At 43.5% G+C, this 19,643-nt stretch overlaps 1 protein-coding gene across 1 annotated transcript in view; it reads right to left on the bottom strand.

Annotated features, from left to right (window-relative positions):
- Positions 1-19,643, bottom strand: part of radil (Ras association and DIL domains) — an 89,955-nt gene that overhangs the window by 53,635 nt on the left and 16,677 nt on the right. The window contains exons 4-8 of the mRNA XM_036948288.1: positions 19,013-19,125; positions 12,112-12,300; positions 10,871-11,521; positions 10,569-10,751; positions 785-822 (exon numbers count right to left, since the gene is read on the bottom strand). Of these exons, the coding sequence (XP_036804183.1) occupies positions 785-822; positions 10,569-10,751; positions 10,871-11,521; positions 12,112-12,300; positions 19,013-19,125 (1,174 nt within the window). The remainder of the gene's footprint in view (positions 1-784; positions 823-10,568; positions 10,752-10,870; positions 11,522-12,111; positions 12,301-19,012; positions 19,126-19,643) is intronic.

The raw sequence follows: 19,643 nt of genomic DNA, 5'->3' as shown, positions 1-19,643 counted from the left end.
TCAGATTACACAGATCCACAAAGAATTCGAAAACAAATCCAAATTTGAAAAACTCCCATATCTACTGGGTGAAATACCACAGTGTGCCATCACAGCAGCAAGATCTGTGACCTGATTGCCACAAGAAAAGGGCAACCAGTGAAGAACAAACACCATTGTAAATACAACCCATATTTATGCTTATTTATTTTATCTTGTGTCCTTTAACCATTTGTACATTGTTAAAACACTGTATATATATAATATGACATTTGTAATGTCTTTATTCTTTTTAAATGTTTAATTTGTTATTGTTTATTTCACTTGTGTTTATTATTGTTTCACTTGATTTGGCAAAACATATGTTTCCAATAAAGCCCCTTGAATTGAATTGAATTGAGAGAGAGACAGTAGAGAGAGAGAGAGAGACAGTAGAGACAGTAGAGAGAGAGAGAGAGAGTAGAGAGAGAGACAGTAGAGAGAGAGAGAGACAGTAGAGAGAGAGAGAGACAGTAGAAAGAGAGAGAGACAGTAGAGAGAGAGAGAGACAGTAGAGAGAGAGAGACAGTAGAAAGAGAGAGAGAGAGACAGTAGAGAGAAAGAAAGAGGGGGAGACAGTAGAGAGAGAGAGAGAGAGAGAGAGACAGTAGAGAGAGTGAGAGAGAGGGGGGAGAGAATGAGGGGTCACACACACACACACAAAGCCACACACAGCCACACACACACACACACACACACACACACACACACAAAGCCACACACAGCCACACACACACAGTGCTACAAGGCGTAATATGATACTCACTGCTGAGCTTGCTTCTGTGCCAATTCCTTTGTCTTCTCCTGGAACACACACACTGCAATTAGAAGCTCATCAATGATTTAACAGGTGGATCTTATGTTCTCTCTCTCTCTAACTAGGTCTGTCTTACCTCTCTGTAACTTTACACAGAAACACACACACACACATAAACACACACACACACACACACACATACACACACACACGCACACACACACACACACACACGCACACATAAACACACACACACACACATACACACACACACACATATACACACACACACACACACACACACACACACACACGCATACACACACGCGGTCTTCTAGCCATCATCGATCCACTTTTCATTTTCCATTTGTTTTGTCTTGTCTTCCCATCCCATCCTTACATGTTGTGTATTTAACCCTCTGTTCCCACATCCTTACATGTTGTGTATTTAACCCTGTGATCCCCCCATGTCCTCTGGTCCCATGTCCTCTGGTCCCATGTCCTCTGGCCCCATGTCCTCTGGTCCCCCCTTGTCCTCTGGCCCCATGTCCTCTGTTCCCATGTCCTCTGGTCCCCCCATGTCCTCTGGTCCCCCCATGACCTCTGGTCCCATGTCCTCTGGTCCCATGTCCTCTGGTCCCCCCATGTCCTCTGGTCCCATGTCCTCTGGTCCCCCCATGTCCTCTGGTCCCATGTCCTCTGGTCCCCCCATGTCCTCTGGTCCCCCCATGTCCTCTGGTCCCCCCATGTCCTCTGGTCCCCCCATGTCCTCTGGTCCCCCCATGTCCTCTGGCCCCATGTCCTCTGGTCCCCCCATGTCCTCTGGTCCCCCCATGTCCTCTGGTCCCCCCATGTCCTCTGGTCCCATGTCCCCTGGTCCCCCCATGTCCTCTGGTCCCCCCATGTCCTCTGGTCCCATGTCCTCTGGTCCCCCCATGTCCTCTGGTCCCATGTCCTCTGGTCCCCCCATGTCCTCTGGTCCCCCCATGTCCTCTGGTCCCCCCATGTCCTCTGGTCCCCCCATGTCCTCTGTTCCCCCCATGTCCTCTGGTCCCCCCATGTCCTCTGGTCCCCCCATGTCCTCTGGTCCCATGTCCTCTGGTCCCCCCATGTCCTCTGGTCCCCCCATGTCCTCTGTTCCCCCCATGTCCTCTGGTCCCCCCATGTCCTCTGGTCCCCCCATGTCCTCTGGTCCCCCCATGTCCTCTGTTCCCCCCATGTCCTCTGGTCCCCCCATGTCCTCTGGTCCCATGTCCTCTGGTCCCCCCATGTCCTCTGGTCCCATGTCCTCTGGTCCCCCCATGTCCTCTGGTCCCATGTCCTCTGGTCCCCCATGTCCTCTGTTCCCCCCATGTCCTCTGGTCCCCCCATGTCCTCTGGTCCCATGTCCTCTGGTCCCCCCCATGTCCTCTGGTCCCCCCATGTCCTCTGGTCCCCCCATGTCCTCTGGTCCCCCCATGTCCTCTGGTCCCCCATGTCCTCTGTTCCCCCCATGTCCTCTGGTCCCCCCATGTCCTCTGGTCCCCCCATGTCCTCTGGTCCCCCCATGTCCTCTGTTCCCATGTCCTCTGGTCCCCCCATGTCCTCTGGTCCCATGTCCTCTGGTTCCCCCATGTCCTCTGGTCCCATGTCCTCTGGTCCCCCCATGTCCTCTGGTCCCATGTCCTCTGGTCCCCCCATGTCCTCTGGTCCCCCCATGTCCTCTGGTCCCCCCATGTCCTCTGGCCCCCCCATGTCCTCTGGTCCCCCCATGTCCTCTGGTCCCCCCATGTCCTCTGGTCCCCCCATGTCCTCTGGTCCCATGTCCTCTGGTCCCCCCATGTCCTCTGGTCCCATGTCCTCTGGTCCCATGTCCTCTGGTCCCCCCATGTCCTCTGGTCCCATGTCCTCTGGTCCCCCCATGTCCTCTGTTCCCCCCATGTCCTCTGGTCCCCCCATGTCCTCTGGTCCCATGTCCTCTGGTCCCCCCATGTCCTCTGGTCCCCCATGTCCTCTGTTCCCCCCATGTCCTCTGTTCCCCCTATGTTCTCTGGTCCCCCCATGTCCTCTGGTCCCCCCATGTCCTCTGGTCCCCCCATGTCCTCTGGTCCCCCCATGTCCTCTGGTCCCCCCATGTCCTCTGGTCCCCCCATGTCCTCTGGTCCCCCCATGTCCTCTGTTCCCATGTCCTCTGGTCCCCCCATGTCCTCTGGTCCCCCCATGTCCTCTGGTCCCATGTCCTCTGGTCCCCCCATGTCCTCTGGTCCCCCCATGTCCTCTGGTCCCATGTCCTCTGGTCCCCCCATGTCCTCTGGTCCCCCCATGTCCTCTGGTCCCCCCATGTCCTCTGGTCCCCCCATGTCCTCTGGTCCACCCGTGTCCTCTGGTCCCCCCGTGTCCTCTGGTCCCCCCATGTCCTCTGTTCCCCCCATGTCCTCTGGTCCCATGTCCTCTGGTCCCCCCATGTCCTCTGGTCCCCCCTTGTCCTCTGGTCCCCCCATGTCCTCTGGTCCCCCCATGTCCTCTGGTCCCATGTCCTCTGGTCCCATGTCCTCTGGTCCCCCCATGTCCTCTGGTCCCCCCATGTCCTCTGGTCCCCCCCATGTCCTCTGGTCCCCCCCATGTCCTCTGGTCCCCCCATGTCCTCTGGTCCCCCCATGTCCTCTGTTCCCCCCATGTCCTCTGGTCCCCCCATGTCCTCTGGTCCCCCCATGTCCTCTGGTCCCCCCATGTCCTCTGTTCCCCCCATGTCCTCTGGTCCCCCATGTCCTCTGGTCCCATGTCCTCTGGTCCTTGTCCAGAACACGTTTGTCTGGTAGAGGTTCTTAATAAATCCTACTTAGTCACATGTGACACATGATATCAGATATCAGCCTTCTCTAAGCATAGGTCTTAGTAAGAATCCACATTAAGAAGGTTGATAGCTCTAAAATTCCTAGGTTCTCTCTCTCCTTTTTTAGGCATCACCGATATCAAAGCCTCATTAAAGGTGTCCGGGAAGGAAGACATTTTAAATTGACATTGAGTGATTGTTCTGTTTTCTCTGACCTCTCAATGAGATCTGCATAATTAATCAGCTGGCTAATCGGACAAAAGACCTCAACAATCATTAAACCACGACATCATTCGTTTACCTGACTACAATAGACTTAGGGTACACCCCAAATGAACCCTATTCCCTATATAGTGCACTATTTTTAGACCAGGGACCTATTCCCTAGTTGACTATAACACAGGAGAGAAGGCTGCTGTTAGCTCACTAACACTGTAGGTGACTATAACACAGGAGAGAAGGCTGCTGCTAGCTGTTAGCTCACTAACACTGTAGGTGACTATAACACAGGAGAGAAGACTGCTGCTAGCTGATAGCTCACTAACACTGTAGGTGACTATAACACAGGAGAGAAGGCTGCTGCTAGCTCAATAACACTGTAGGTGACTATAACACAGGAGAGAAGGCTGCTGCTAGCTCAATAACACTGTAGGTGACTATAACACAGGAGAGAAGGCTGCTGCTAGCTCAATAACACTGTAGGTGACTATAACACAGGAGAGAAGGCTGCTGCTAGCTCAATAACACTGTAGGTGACTATAACACAGGAGAGAAGGCTGCTGCTAGCTGCTAGCTCAATAACACTGTAGGTGACTATAACACAGGAGAGAAGACTGCTGCTAGCTCAATAACACTGTAGGTGACTATAACACAGGAGAGAAGGCTGCTGCTAGCTCACTAACACTGTAGGTGACTATAACACAGGAGAGAAGGCTGCTGCTAGCTGCTAGCTCACTAACACTGTAGATGACTATAACACAGGAGAGAAGACTGCTGCTAGCTCATTAACACTGTAGATGACTATAACACAGGAGAGAAGGCTGCTGCTAGCTGCTAGCTCACTAACACTGTAGGTGACTATAACACAGGAGAGAAGACTGCTGCTAGCTCACTAACACTGTAGGTGACTATAACACAAGAGAGAAGGCTGCTGCTAGCTCACTAACACCGTAGGTGACTATAACACAGGAGAGAAGACTGCTGCTAGCTCACTAACACTGTAGATGACTATAACACAGGAGAGAAGGCTGCTGCTAGCTGCTAGCTCACTAACACTGTTGGTGACTATAACACAGGAGAGAAGGCTGCTGCTAGCTCACTAACACTGTAGATGACTATAACACAGGAGAGAAGACTGCTGCTAGCTCAATAACACTGTAGGTGACTATAACACAGGAGAGAAGACTGCTGCTAGCTCAATAACACTGTAGGTGACTATAACACAGGAGAGAAGGCTGCTGCTAGCTGCTAGCTCACTAACACTGTAGGTGACTATAACACAGGAGAGAAGACTGCTGCTAGCTCACTAACACTGTAGATGACTATAACACAGGAGAGAAGACTGCTGCTAGCTCAATAACACTGTAGGTGACTATAACACAGGAGAGAAGACTGCTGCTAGCTGCTAGCTCACTAACACTGTAGATGACTATAACACAGGAGAGAAGGCTGCTGCTAGCTGATAGCTCACTAACACTGTAGGTGACTATAACACAGGAGAGAAGACTGCTGCTAGCTCAATAACACTGTAGGTGACTATAACACAGGAGAGAAGGCTGCTGCTAGTTCACTAACACTGTAGGTGACTATAACACAGGAGAGAAGGCTGCTGCTAGCTGCTAGCTCACTAACACTGTAGGTGACTATAACACAGGAGAGAAGGCTGCTGCTAGCTCACTAACACTGTAGGTGACTATAACACAGGAGAGAAGGCTGCTGCTAGCTCACTAACACTGTAGGTGACTATAACACAGGAGAGAAGGCTGCTGCTAGCTGCTAGCTCACTAACACTGTAGATGACTATAACACAGGAGAGAAGGCTGCTGCTAGCTGCTAGCTCACTAACACTGTAGGTGACTATAACACAGGAGAGAAGGCTGCTGCTAGCTCACTAACACTGTAGGTGACTATAACACAGGAGAGAAGGCTGCTGCTAGCTGCTAGCTCACTAACACTGTAGATGACTATAACACAGGATAGAAGGCTGCTGCTAGCTGATAGCTCACTAACACTGTAGGTGACTATAACACAGGAGAGAAGGCTGCTGCTAGCTGCTAGCTCACTAACACTGTAGGTGACTATAACACAGGAGAGAAGGCTGCTGCTAGCTCACTAACACTGTAGGTGACTATAACACAGGAGAGAAGGCTGCTGCTAGCTCACTAACACTGTAGGTGACTATAACACAGGAGAGAAGGCTATTGCTCGCTCAGAGACACTGTAGGTGACTATAACACACCCTCTCTCTGTCTAACCCCTGAACCCTAACCCTCTCTCTGTCTAACCCCTGAACCCTAACCCTCTCTCTGTCTAACCCCTGAACCCCAACCCTCTCTCTGACTAACCCTAACCTCTACTCTACTCTGTCTAAACCCTCATGTGGATAAGAAGTTGAAGGTATACCACAAGTTCAGCATCAGCTAAGATTTGAAACCATTCAGATCATGTAATCTGATAAATTCCCCTCAGCAAATCAACCAGAATAATGATCTTAAACCGTCAAACAAAGGCCTTATTATTAGTGATGTGCACTTCGTCAACGACTAGAGCTTTTAGATTTACTCTTTTAAACGACTCCAGAGTCATGATTCATTTTACCGACTCCAGAGTCATGATTCGTTTTACTGACTCCAGAGTCATGATTCGTTTTTACCGACTCCAGGGTCATGATTAGTTTTCACCGACTCCAGAGTCACGATTCGTTTTTTTCGAGTGGCTCGTTCATTTTAGTCGTTTGTTTGACCTGACGGCAGCAATGAATTCTTCAGCAGCAGGATTAATACGCGCTCCTCCGGCTCAGAGGCTCCAGAGACTCAGAGACTCCAGAGACTCAGAGACTCAGAGACTCCAGACTCAGAGACTCCAGAGGCTCCAGAGACTCCAGAGACTCAGAGACTCAGAGACTCCAGAGACTCAGAGACACCAGACTCAGAGACTCCAGAGGCTCCAGAGACTCAGAGACTCCAGAGACTCCAGATACTCAGGGACTCCAGAGACTCAGACACTCCAGACTCAGAGACTCCAGAGGCTCCAGAGACTCCAGAGACTCAGAGACTCAGAGACTCAGAGACTCCAGAGACTCCAGAGACTCAGAGACTCCAGAGACTCAGACACTCCAGAGACTCCAGAGACTCAGACACTCCAGAGACTCCAGAGACTCCAGAGGCTCCAGAGACTCAAACACTCCAGAGACTCCAGAGACTCAGACACTCCAGAGACTCCAGAGACTCCAGAGGCTCCAGAGACTCTAGAGACTCAGAGACTCCAGAGACTCCAGAGACTCCAGAGACTCCAGAGACTCAGACACTCCAGAGACTTCAGAGACTCAGACACTCCAGAGACTCAGAGACTCCAGAGACTCAGACACTCCAGAGACTCAGACACTCCAGAGACTCCAGAGACTCCAGAGACTCCAGAGACTAAGAGACTCAGAGACTCCAGAGACTCAGACACTCCAGAGACTCCAGAGACTCAGAGACTCAGACACTCCAGAGACTCCAGAGACTCCAGAGACTCAGACACTCCAGAGACTCAGACACTCCAGAGACTCCAGAGACTCAGACACTCCAGAGACTCAGACACTCCAGAGGCTCCAGAGACTCAAACACTCCAGAGACTCCAGAAACTCAGACACTCCAGAGACTCAGACACTCAGACACTCCAGAGACTCAGAGACTCAGACACTCCAGAGACTCAGACACTCCAGAGACTCAGACACTCCAGAGACTCAGACACTCCAGAGACTCCAGAGACTCAGACACTCCAGAGACTCAGACACTCCAGAGGCTCCAGAGACTCAGACACTCCAGAGGCTCCAGAGACTCAGACACTCCAGAGGCTCCAGAGACTCAGACACTCCAGAGACTCAGACACTCCAGAGACTCAGAAACTCCAGAGACTCCAGAGACTCAGACACTCCAGAGACTCAAACACTCCAGAGGCTCCAGAGACTCAAACACTCCAGAGACTCCAGAGACTCAGACACTCCAGAGACTAAGACACTCAGACACTCCAGAGACTCAGAGACTCAGACACTCCAGAAACTCAGACACTCCAGAGACTCAGACACTCCAGAGGCTCCAGAGACTCAAACACTCCAGAGACTCCAGAGACTCAGACACTCCAGAGACTCAGACACTCCAGAGACTCAGACACTCCAGAGACTCAGAGACTCAGACACTCCAGAGACTCAGAAACTCAAACACTCCAGAGACTCCAGAGACTCCAGAGACTCCAGAGACTCAGAGACTCAAACACTCCAGAGACTCAGACACTCCAGACACTCCAGAGACTCCAGAGACTCCAGAGACTCAGACACTCCAGAGACTCAGACACTCCAGAGACTCAGAGACTCAAACACTCCAGAGACTCCAGAGACTCAGACACTCCAGAGACTCAGACACTCCAGAAACTCAGACACTCCAGAGACTCAGACACTCCAGAGGCTCCAGAGACTCAAACACTCCAGAGACTCCAGAGACTCAGACACTCCAGAGACTCAGACACTCCAGAGACTCAGAGACTCAGACACTCCAGAGACTCAGAGACTCAGACACTCCAGAGACTCAGAGACTCAAACACTCCAGAGACTCCAGAGACTCCAGAGACTCCAGAGACTCAGAGACTCAAACACTCCAGAGACTCAGACACTCCAGACACTCCAGAGACTCCAGAGACTCCAGAGACTCAGACACTCCAGAGACTCAGACACTCCAGAGACTCCAGAGACTCAGACACTCCAGAGACTCCAGAGACTCAGACACTCCAGAGACTCCAGAGACTCAGACACTCCAGAGACTCCAGAGACTCAGACACTCCAGAGACTCCAGAGACTCAGACACTCCAGAGACTCAGACACTCCAGAGACTCCAGAGACTCAGACACTCCAGAGACTCCAGAGACTCAGACACTCCAGAGACTCAGAGACTCAGACACTCCAGAGACTCAGAGACTCAGACACTCCAGAGACTCAGACACTCCAGAGACTCAGACACTCCAGAGACTCAGAGACTCAGAGACTCAGACACTCCAGAGACTCAGACACTCCAGACACTCCAGAGACTCAGACACTCCAGAGACTCAGACACTCCAGAGACTCAGACACTCCAGAGACTCAGAGACTCAGACACTCCAGAGACTCAGACACTCCAGAGACTCAGACACTCCAGAGACTCAGAGACTCAGAGACGTGCTCCGACCACCAACAGTCTGTCATGAGGGGAAATACATGCTGCGGCAGGCAGCATAGAGAAGAAAAAGATGTTTACAACTGATCATTGATCGCATGGCGCAAAAAAATGAATGCAATTAATGGATTATTGAATGTTACGATGGACGCAGCTTTGGTGGAGAACCAAAACATACACAGCCTCTGCTCAACAAACTCAAACTCTAAGCCTTTGTCTCCCGGGTGGAGCAGTGGTCTAAGGCACTGCATCTCAGTGCAAGAGGCATCACTACAGTCCCTGGTTCAATTCCAGGCTGTATCACAGACGGCCGTGATTGGGAGAGCCATAGGGCGGCGCACAATTGGCCAAGTATTGTCCGGGTTTGGCCGGGGTAGGCCGTCATTGTAAATAACTATTTGTTCATAACTGACTTGCCAAGTTTAAATAAATCATAATTTAATACCGCAGTTGGCGAAGGTCCTAATCACACTGGCGGCAGTCAAGCATTCCGCCAAGAGTCGTTCACAACGAGACTTCGTTTCAAAGGTATCAATAAATAATCGTATTTGTGTGCCTTGCAATCACAAACGCACAATGTTTGGAGCACATCTTGTGTGTAACCTCTCAGTCATAAAAGACAGCTCCAATAAGCCCCCTGTGGTGAACGAGAGGCTTGCAGAGTCATGATTCTGTCCAGGTTATAGATTATCGTTCGCTGGCAGGAGGTCCTACGTGCTCTGGGCATTACTGAAACAAATTAACCAAATGAGTCGAAAGATGTGTTATTTTTGTCTGAGTTGAACAGATCCGAGTCAGTAGCTTCCATCACTTCTTAATGAAAGTTGATCTATTGTTTCTCAGGACAAGTAATAACATGCCTCTCTCCACCTAAACCCCTCCCTCTCCCTCTAGGCCCCTCCCAAACCCCTCCCTCTCCACCTAAACCCCTCCCCCTCTCCACATAAACCCTTCCCCCCTCCCACCCCTTCTAAACCCCCCCCCTCTCCCTCTAGGCCCCTCCTACCCCTTCTAAACCCCTCCCTCTCCCTCTAGGCCCCTCCTACCCCTTCTAAACCCTTCCTCCCTCTCCACCTAAACCCCTCCTCCCTCTCCACCTAAACCCCTTCCACCCCTTCTAAACCCCTCCCTCTCCACCTAAACCCCTCCCTCTCCCTCTAGGCCCCTCCTACCCCTTCTAAACCCCTCCCTCTAGGCCCCTCCTACCCCTTCTAAACCCCTCCCTCTCACTCTAGGCCCCTCCCACCCCTTCTAAACCCCTCCCTCTCACTCTAGGCCCCTCCTACCCCTTCTAAACCCCTCCCTCTCACTCTAGGCCCCTCCTACCCCTTCTAAACCCCTCCCTCTCCAACTAAACCTCTCCTACCCCTTCCAAACCCCTCCCTCTCCGTCTAGGCCCCTCCTACCCCTTCTAAACCCCTCCCTCTCACTCTAGGCCCCTCCTACCCCTTCTAAACCCCTCCCTCTCAAACTAAACCTCTCCTACCCTTTCCAAACCCCTCCCTCTCCCTCTAGGCCCCTCCCTCTCCTACCCCTTCCAAACCCCTCCCTCCCAGTCTAGGCCCCTCCCTCTCACCCAGGAGACGGTCTGTATGCATCGTACTATCTTCAGCAGCAATTTGCCGAAGCAGCCTGGTGGGAAGGCGGAAGCAGAGTGCTGTATGCAGAGACACAGCAGGTAGGCAGGGGCTAACTTGTGGTCGTCTCCGCCCGGCTCGATCAGAGACATGATCCTGCTCACCAGGGCGTCCTCGTGGGCCTGACGGAATTAAACGATTCAGTTCAGTTAAACTCAACTGAATAAACATTGGGGCAACTATTCCTGGACTTCCAAAGTGACATCACAGGATAAATACATTCACTGATTCCTTTATTTACCTGTTCAAAGTCCAGCTGTAGGCGTCTCTTCTGGTTCTGTCCCGCCAAGATCGTCGTTACGACACCTGTCCCCCCCGCTCCTCCGCCTTGGGGTTTCACCAGGTGCGGTTTGAAACTGCGCCTGGCGGGGGGGCCGGTTTGGGAGGACAACGCCCCCCTGTCCTTTAACAACGAGCCACACGTCTTACAGGTCCCCCCCCCCTCCGTCCCTCCTTCCGTCTCCACCCCCCCTCCCCCAGCCTCGTACAGCTGCCCCAGGGTTCGGAGGCGTGCCAGCGTCTGGGCGGGGAGGGGTTTGGCACCCGTTGGGTCCTTATACAGGAAGATGTAGTGGGCTCCGAACGACAGGAGGTCGCCGTGGCGGAGCTGGGTGGATTGCTCGCACCGGGAGAAGTTGACCAGGACCGTCGCGTGGGGGATGGGCTCCACGGCAACGCAGGAGCGGTCGTCCCCGGTGACTGCGGCGGCGGCTGCTGAGGGGTTGTTGTTGTTGTTGGGGGTGCTGCCATGGCGACGGGGGGCAGGGACCCGGTGGAGGCGACAGTGGAGTGGCAGGATGTCAGGAGAGGACAGGCAGATGTTTGGACGGGCTGACGGGGTCTCCTGACCCACAGTGTGCTGCTCTCTGTTCAACAGGTACACCAGGCAGTCCTGGAATATATAGCACAATATATACACAGTGTGCTGCTCTCTGTTCAACAGGTACACCAGGCAGTCCTGTCTGTCTGTCTGTATCATATATCCCAACATGCATCAGTCAGGTAGTGTAGTTGGTACCTGTCTGTCTGTCTGTATCATATATCCCAGCATGCATCAGTCAGGTAGTGTAGTTGGTACCTGTCTGTCTGTCTGTCTGTATCATATATCCCAACATGCATCAGTCAGGTAGTGTAGTTGGTACCTGTCTGTCTGTCTGTCTGTCTGTCTGTATCATATATCCCAGCATGCATCAGTCAGGTAGGGTAGTTGGTACCTCTCTGTCTGTCTGTCTGTCTGTCTGTCTGTCTGTATCATATATCCCAACATGCATCAGTCAGGTAGTGTAGTTGGTACCTGTCTGTCTGTCTGTATCATATATCCCAGCATGCATCAGTCAGGTAGTGTAGTTGGTACCTGTCTGTATCATATATCCCAGCATGCATCAGTCAGGTAGTGTAGTTGGTACCTGTCTGTCTGTCTGTCTGTCTGTCTGTCTGTATCATATATCCCAGCATGCATCGGTCAGGTAGTGTAGTTGGTACCTGTCTGTTGTATCCCTGCAGCAGCAACAGGTGAGGGGACTGGTACAGGGAATGTCTCACCCCTCCTCCCCCCGCTCCTCCCCCCTCTCCCTCCTTCCTCCTGGTCGTGGCCCCCCCTTGACTCCCCCTCGTCCTCAGAGGTCCCGGCAGGGTGGAGTAGTAACGCTTCGGCTCGTCTGCACCCCCCAACTGATTAGTACAGGGGACACATCGGTTTCAATTAGCATAATAATATATATACAAATCTAATAACATTTAACAATTAAATCAGACATATTCCATGATTACATTCAATAATAATAACAATATATAACAGAATATATATATATATAGGGTTTGATTAATATAATAACAATATATAACCGAATATATATATATATATATATATATATATATATATATAATATATATAGGCTTTGATTAATATAATAATATTTAAGCCTCAGACACAGTCATTAATAGCAATACCCCAGTGAATTAGTTGGAGAAGGTTTTAATAATTATAATGGATGTAATTAACATAATATAACCCAACATGTACAGCTCCTGGAATAGAGCCAGCTAGCTGGATAGTTATATAATATAACCCAACATGTACAGCTCCTGGAATAGAGCCAGCTAGCTGGATAGTTATATAATATAACCCAACATGTACAGCTCCTGGAATAGAGCCAGCTAGCTGGATAGTTATATAATATAACCCAACATGTACAGCTCCTGGAATAGAGCCAGCTAGCTGGATAGTTATATAATATAACCCAACATGTACAGCTCCTGGAATAGAGCCAGCTAGCTGGATAGTTATATAATATAACCCAACATGTACAGCTCCTGGAATAGAGCCAGCTAGCTGGATAGTTATATAATATAACCCAACATGTACAGCTCCTGGAATAGAGCCAGCTAGCTGGATAGTTATATAATATAACCCAACATGTACAGCTCCTGGAATAGAGCCAGCTAGCTGGATAGTTATATAATATAACCCAACATGTACAGCTCCTGGAATAGAGCCAGCTAGCTGGAATAGAGCCAGCTAGCTGGATAGTTATATAATATAACCCAACATGTACAGCTCCTGGAATAGAGCCAGCTAGCTGGATAGTTATATAATATAACCCAACATGTACAGCTCCTGGAATAGAGCCAGCTAGCTGGAATAGAGCCAGCTAGCTGGATAGTTATATAATATAACCCAACATGTACAGCTCCTGGAATAGAGCCAGCTAGCTGGATAGTTATATAATATAACCCAACATGTACAGCTCCTGGAATAGAGCCAGCTAGCTGGATAGTTATATAATATAACCCAACATGTACAGCTCCTGGAATAGAGCCAGCTAGCCGGATAGTTATATAATATAACCCAACATGTACAGCTCCTGGAATAGAGCCAGCTAGCTGGATAGTTATATAATATAACCCAACATGTACAGCTCCTGGAATAGAGCCAGCTAGCTGGATAGTTATATAATATAACCCAACATGTACAGCTCCTGGAATAGAGCCAGCTAGCTGGATAGTTATATAATATAACCCAACATGTACAGCTCCTGGAATAGAGCCAGCTAGCTGGATAGTTATATAATATAACCCAACATGTACAGCACCTGGAATAGAGCCAGCTAGCCGGATAGTTATATAATATAACCCAACATGTACAGCTCCTGGAATAGAGCCAGCTAGCTGGATAGTTATATAATATAACCCAACATGTACAGCTCCTGGAATAGAGCCAGCTAGCCGGATAGTTATATAATATAACTCAACATGTACAGCTCCTGGAATAGAGCCAGCTAGCCGGATAGTTATATAATATAACCCAACATGTACAGCTCCTGGAATAGAGCCAGCTAGCTGGATAGTTATATAATATAACCCAACATGTACAGCTCCTGGAATAGAGCCAGCTAGCTGGATAGTTATATAATATAACCCAACATGTACAGCTCCTGGAATAGAGCCAGCTAGCTGGATAGTTATATAATATAACCCAACATGTACAGCTCCTGGAATAGAGCCAGCTAGCTGGATAGTTATATAATATAACCCAACATGTACAGCTCCTGGAATAGAGCCAGCTAGCTGGATAGTTATATAATATAACCCAACATGTACAGCTCCTGGAATAGAGCCAGCTAGCCGGATAGTTATATAATATAACCCAACATGTACAGCTCCTGGAATAGAGCCAGCTAGCCGGATAGTTATATAATATAACCCAACATGTACAGCTCCTGGAATAGAGCCAGCTAGCCGGATAGTTATATAATATAACCCAACATGTACAGCTCCTGGAATAGAGCCAGCTAGCTGGATAGTTATATAATATAACCCAACATGTACAGCTCCTGGAATAGAGCCAGCTAGCTGGATAGTTATATAATATAACCCAACATGTACAGGTCCTGGAATAGAGCCAGCTAGCTGGATAGTTATATAATATAACCCAACATGTACAGGTCCTGGAATAGAGCCAGCTAGCTGGATAGTTATATAATATAACCCAACATGTACAGCTCCTGGAATAGAGCCAGCTAGCTGGATAGTTATATAATATAACCCAACATGTACAGCTCCTGGAATAGAGCCAGCTAGCTGGATAGTTATATAATATAACCCAACATGTACAGCTCCTGGAATAGAGCCAGCTAGCTGGATAGTTATATAATATAACCCAACATGTACAGCTCCTGGAATAGAGCCAGCTAGCTGGATAGTTATATAATATAACCCAACATGTACAGCTCCTGGAATAGAGCCAGCTAGCTGGATAGTTATATAATATAACCCAACATGTACAGCTCCTGGAATAGAGCCAGCTAGCCGGATAGTAGTAGTAGTTATAATAGTAGTAATAGTAGTAATAGTTATAATAGTAGTAATAGTAGTAACAGTTATAATAGTAGTAATAGTTATAATAGTAGTAATAGTAGTAATAGTAGTAATAGTTATAATACTAGTAATAGTAGTAATAGTTATAATAGATATAATAGTAGTAATAGTAGTAATAGTTATAATAGTAGTAATAGTAGTAATAGTTATAATAGTAGTAATAGTAGTAATAGTTATAATAGATATAATAGTAGTAATAGTTATAATAGTTATAGTAGTAGTAATAGTAGTAATAGTAGTAATAGTTATGATAGATATAATAGTAGTAATAGTTATAATAGTTATAATAGTAGTAATAGTTATAATAGATATAATAGTAGTAATAGTTATAATAGATATAATAGTAGTAATAGTTATAATAGATATAATAGTAGTAATAGTTATAATAGATATAATAATAGTAATAGTTATAATAGATATAATAGTAGTAATAGTTATAACAGTAGTAATAGTAGTAATAGTTATAATAGATATAATAGTAGTAATAGTTATAATAGTTATAATAGTAGTAATAGTAGTAATAGTAGTAATAGTTATAATAGTAGTAATAGTAGTAATAGTAGTAATAGTTATAATACTAGTAATAGTAGTAATAGTTATAATAGATATAATAGTAGTAATAGTAGTAATAGTTATAATAGTAGTAATAGTAGTAATAGTTATAATAGTAGTAATAGTAGTAATAGTTATAATAGATACAATAGTAGTAATAGTTATAATAGTTATAATAGTAGTAATAGTAGTAATAGTAGTAATAGTTATAATAGATATAATAGTAGTAATAGTTATAATAGTTATAATAGTAGTAATAGTTATAATAGATATAATAGTAGTAATAGTTATAATATAAATAATAGTAGTAATAGTTATAATAGATATAATAATAGTAATAGTTATAATAGATATAATAGTAGTAATAGTTATAATAGTAGTAATAGTAGTAATAGTTATAATAGATATAATAGTAGTAATAGTTATAATAGTTATGATAGTAGTAATAGTAGTAATAATAGTAATAGTTATAATAGATATAATAGTAGTAATAGTTATAATAGATATAATAGTAGTAATAGTTATAATAGATATAATAGTAGTAATAGTTATAATAGATATAATAATAGTAATAGTAGTAATAGTTATAATAGTTATAATAGTAGTAATAGTTATAATAGATATAATAGTAGTAATAGTTATAATAGATATAATAGTAGTAATAGTTATAATAGATATAATAGTAGTAATAGTTATAATAGATATAATAGTAGTAATAGTAGTAATAGTTATAATAGATATAATAGTAGTAATAGTTATAATAGATATAATAGTAGTAATAGTTATAATAGTTATAATAGATATAATAGTAGTAATAGTTATAATAGATATAATAGTAGTAATAGTTATAATAGATATAATAATAGTAATAGTAGTAATAGTTATAATAGATATAATAGTAGTAATAGTTATAATAGATATAATAGTAGTAATAGTAGTAATAGTTATAATAGTAGTAATAGTTATAATAGTTATAATAGTAGTAATAGTTATAATAGATATAATAGTAGTAATAGTTATAATAGTAGTAATAGTAGTAATAATAGTAATAGTAGTAATAGTTATAATAGTTATAATAGTAGTAATAGTTATAATAGTTATAATAGTAGTAATAGTTATAGATATAATAGTAGTAATAGTTATAATAGATATAATAGTAGTAATAGTTATAATAGATATAATAGTAGTAATAGTTATAATAGTTATAATAGTAGTAATAGTTATAATAGATATAATAGTAGTAATAGTTATAATAGATATAATAGTAGTAATAGTTATAATAGATATAATAATAGTAATAGTAGTAATAGTTATAATAGTAGTAATAGTTATAATAGATATAATAGTAGTAATAGTTATAATAGTTATAATAGTAGTAATAGTTATAATAGATATAATAGTAGTAATAGTTATAATAGTTATAATAGTAGTAATAGTTATAATAGATATAATAGTAGTAATAGTTATAATAGTAGTAATAGTAGTAATAATAGTAATAGTAGTAATAGTTATAATAGTTATAATAGTAGTAATAGTTATAATAGATATAATAGTAGTAATAGTTATAATAGTAGTAATAGTAGTAATAATAGTAATAGTAGTAATAGTTATAATAGTTATAATAGTAGTAATAGTTATAATACGAGTAATAGTTGTAATAGTAGTAATAGTTATAATAGTAGTAATAGTTATAATACGAGTAATAGTTGTAATAGTAGTAATAGTTATAATAGTAGTAATAGTTATAATAGTAGTAATAGTAATAATAGTTATAATAGTAGTAATAGTAGTAATAGTTATAATAGTAGTGGCAGGTCTAATAGTAGTAATAGTTATAATAGTAGTAATAGTAGTGGCAGGTCTAATAGTAGTAATAGTTATAATAGTAGTAATAGTAGTAATAGTTATAATAGTAGTGGCAGGTCTAATAGTAGTGTACCTGGTTGAGACTGGTCTAGTAGTAGTAATAGTAGTAATAGTTATAATAGTAGTAATAGTAGTAATAGTTATAATAGTAGTAATAGTAGTAATAGCAGTAATATTAGTAATAGTAGTAATAGTTATAATAGTAGTAATAGTAGTAATAGTTATAATAGATATAATAGTAGTAGTAGTAGTAATAGTAGTAGTAGTAATAGTTATAATAGTAGTAATAGTAGTAATAGTAGTAATAGTAGTAATAGTTATAATAGTAGTAATAGTAGTAATAGTAGTAATAGTTATAATAGTAGTAGTAATAGTTATAATAGTAGTAATAGTAGTAATAGTAGTAATAGTTATAATAGTAGTAGTAATAGTTATAATAGTAGTAATAGTAGTAATAGTAGTAATAGTTATAATAGCAGTAATAGTAGTAATAGTTATAATAGTAGTGATAGTAGTAATAGTTATAATAGTAGTAATAGTAGTAATAGTTATAATAGTAGTAATAGTAGTAATAGTAGTAATAGTTATAATAGTAGTAATAGTTATAATAGTAGTAATAGTAGTAATAGTAGTAATAGTAGTAGTAGTAGTAATAGTAGTAGTAGTAGTAATAGTTATAATAGTAGTAATAGTTATAATAGTAGTAATAGTAGTAATAGTAGTAATAGTAGTAGTAGTAGTAATAGTAGTAGTAGTAATAGTTATAATAGTAGTAATAGTTATAATAGTAGTAATAGTAGTAATAGTTATAATAGTAGTAATAGTAGTAATAGTAGTAATAGTTATAATAGTAGTAATAGTAGTAATAGTTATAATAGATATAATAGTAGTAATTGATATAATAGTAGCAATAGTTATAATACTAGTAATTGTTGTAATAGTAGTAATAGTTATAATAGTAGTAATAGTAGTGGCAGGTCTAATAGTAGTGTACCTGGTTGAGACTGGTCTAGTATTAGTAATAGTTGTAATAGTTATAATAGTAGTAATAGTTATAATAGTAGTAATAGTTATAATAGTAGTGGCAGGTCTAATAGTAGTCATAGTTATAATAGTAGTAATAGTAGTGGCAGGTCTAATAGTAGTAATAGTTATAATAGTAGTAATAGTTGTAATAGTTATAATAGTAGTGGCAGGTCTAATAGTAGTGTACCTGGTTGAGACTGGTCTAGTAGTAGTAATAGTAGTAATAGTTATAATAGTAGTAATAGTAGTAATAGATATAATAGTAGTAATAGTAGTAATAGTTATAATAGTAGTAATAGTAGTAATAGTAGTAATAGTTATAATAGTAGTAATAGTAGTAATAGTAGTAATAGTAGTAATAGTAGTAACAGATATAATAGTAGTGGCAGGTCTAATAGTAGTGTACCTGGTTGAGACTGGTCTAGTATTAGTAATAGTAGTAGTAGTAGTAATAGTAGTAATAGTAGTAATAGATATAATAGTAGTAATAGTAGTAATAGTTATAATAGTAGTAATAGTAGTATTAGATATAATAGTAGAAGCAGTTCTAATAGTAGTGTACCTGGTTGAGACTGGTCTCACTGAGGGAGCGGCAGAAGGTGGTCCCAGGTCGAGGTAGTGTCAGAGTTCCTTTAGTTCTGTTCCTCTGTAGCTTCCTAGCCTGGGCGTTGATATCTAGAGAGAAGAGGAGAGGGTTAGTGTCATAAAGTAGGAGTAGAGTAGGAGAGCTGTGGCTCACCAAAACACAGACCAGGAATAAGCTGAATCAGGTAAATCAGGTGAATCAGGTGTAACAAACAGACTAGAAGAATCAGATAAACCTGAGGAATCAGCTGAATCAGATTTAACAAGCGTACTAGAAGAATCAGATAACCCTGATACATGCGATTTGAGCGAAGTGAGTGAGAACATGGACATGCGTCAACATCCACACAGAGACAAGACCCACAGCAACCACATAACACAAAGACCCACAACAACCACATACCACAGAGACCAGACCCACAGCAACCACATAACACAGAGACCCACAGCAACCACATAACACAGAGACAAGACCCATAGCAACCACATAACACAAAGACCCACAACAACCACATAACACAGAGACAAGACCCATAGCAACCACATACCACAGAGACCAGACCCACAGCAACCACATAACACAGAGACCCACAGCAACCACATAACAC

This window comes from Oncorhynchus mykiss, chromosome 17 (assembly GCF_013265735.2).
Source record: "Oncorhynchus mykiss isolate Arlee chromosome 17, USDA_OmykA_1.1, whole genome shotgun sequence".
NCBI classification, from domain to species: domain Eukaryota; kingdom Metazoa; phylum Chordata; class Actinopteri; order Salmoniformes; family Salmonidae; genus Oncorhynchus; species Oncorhynchus mykiss.
This window is presented reverse-complemented; position numbering and strand designations above follow the sequence as displayed.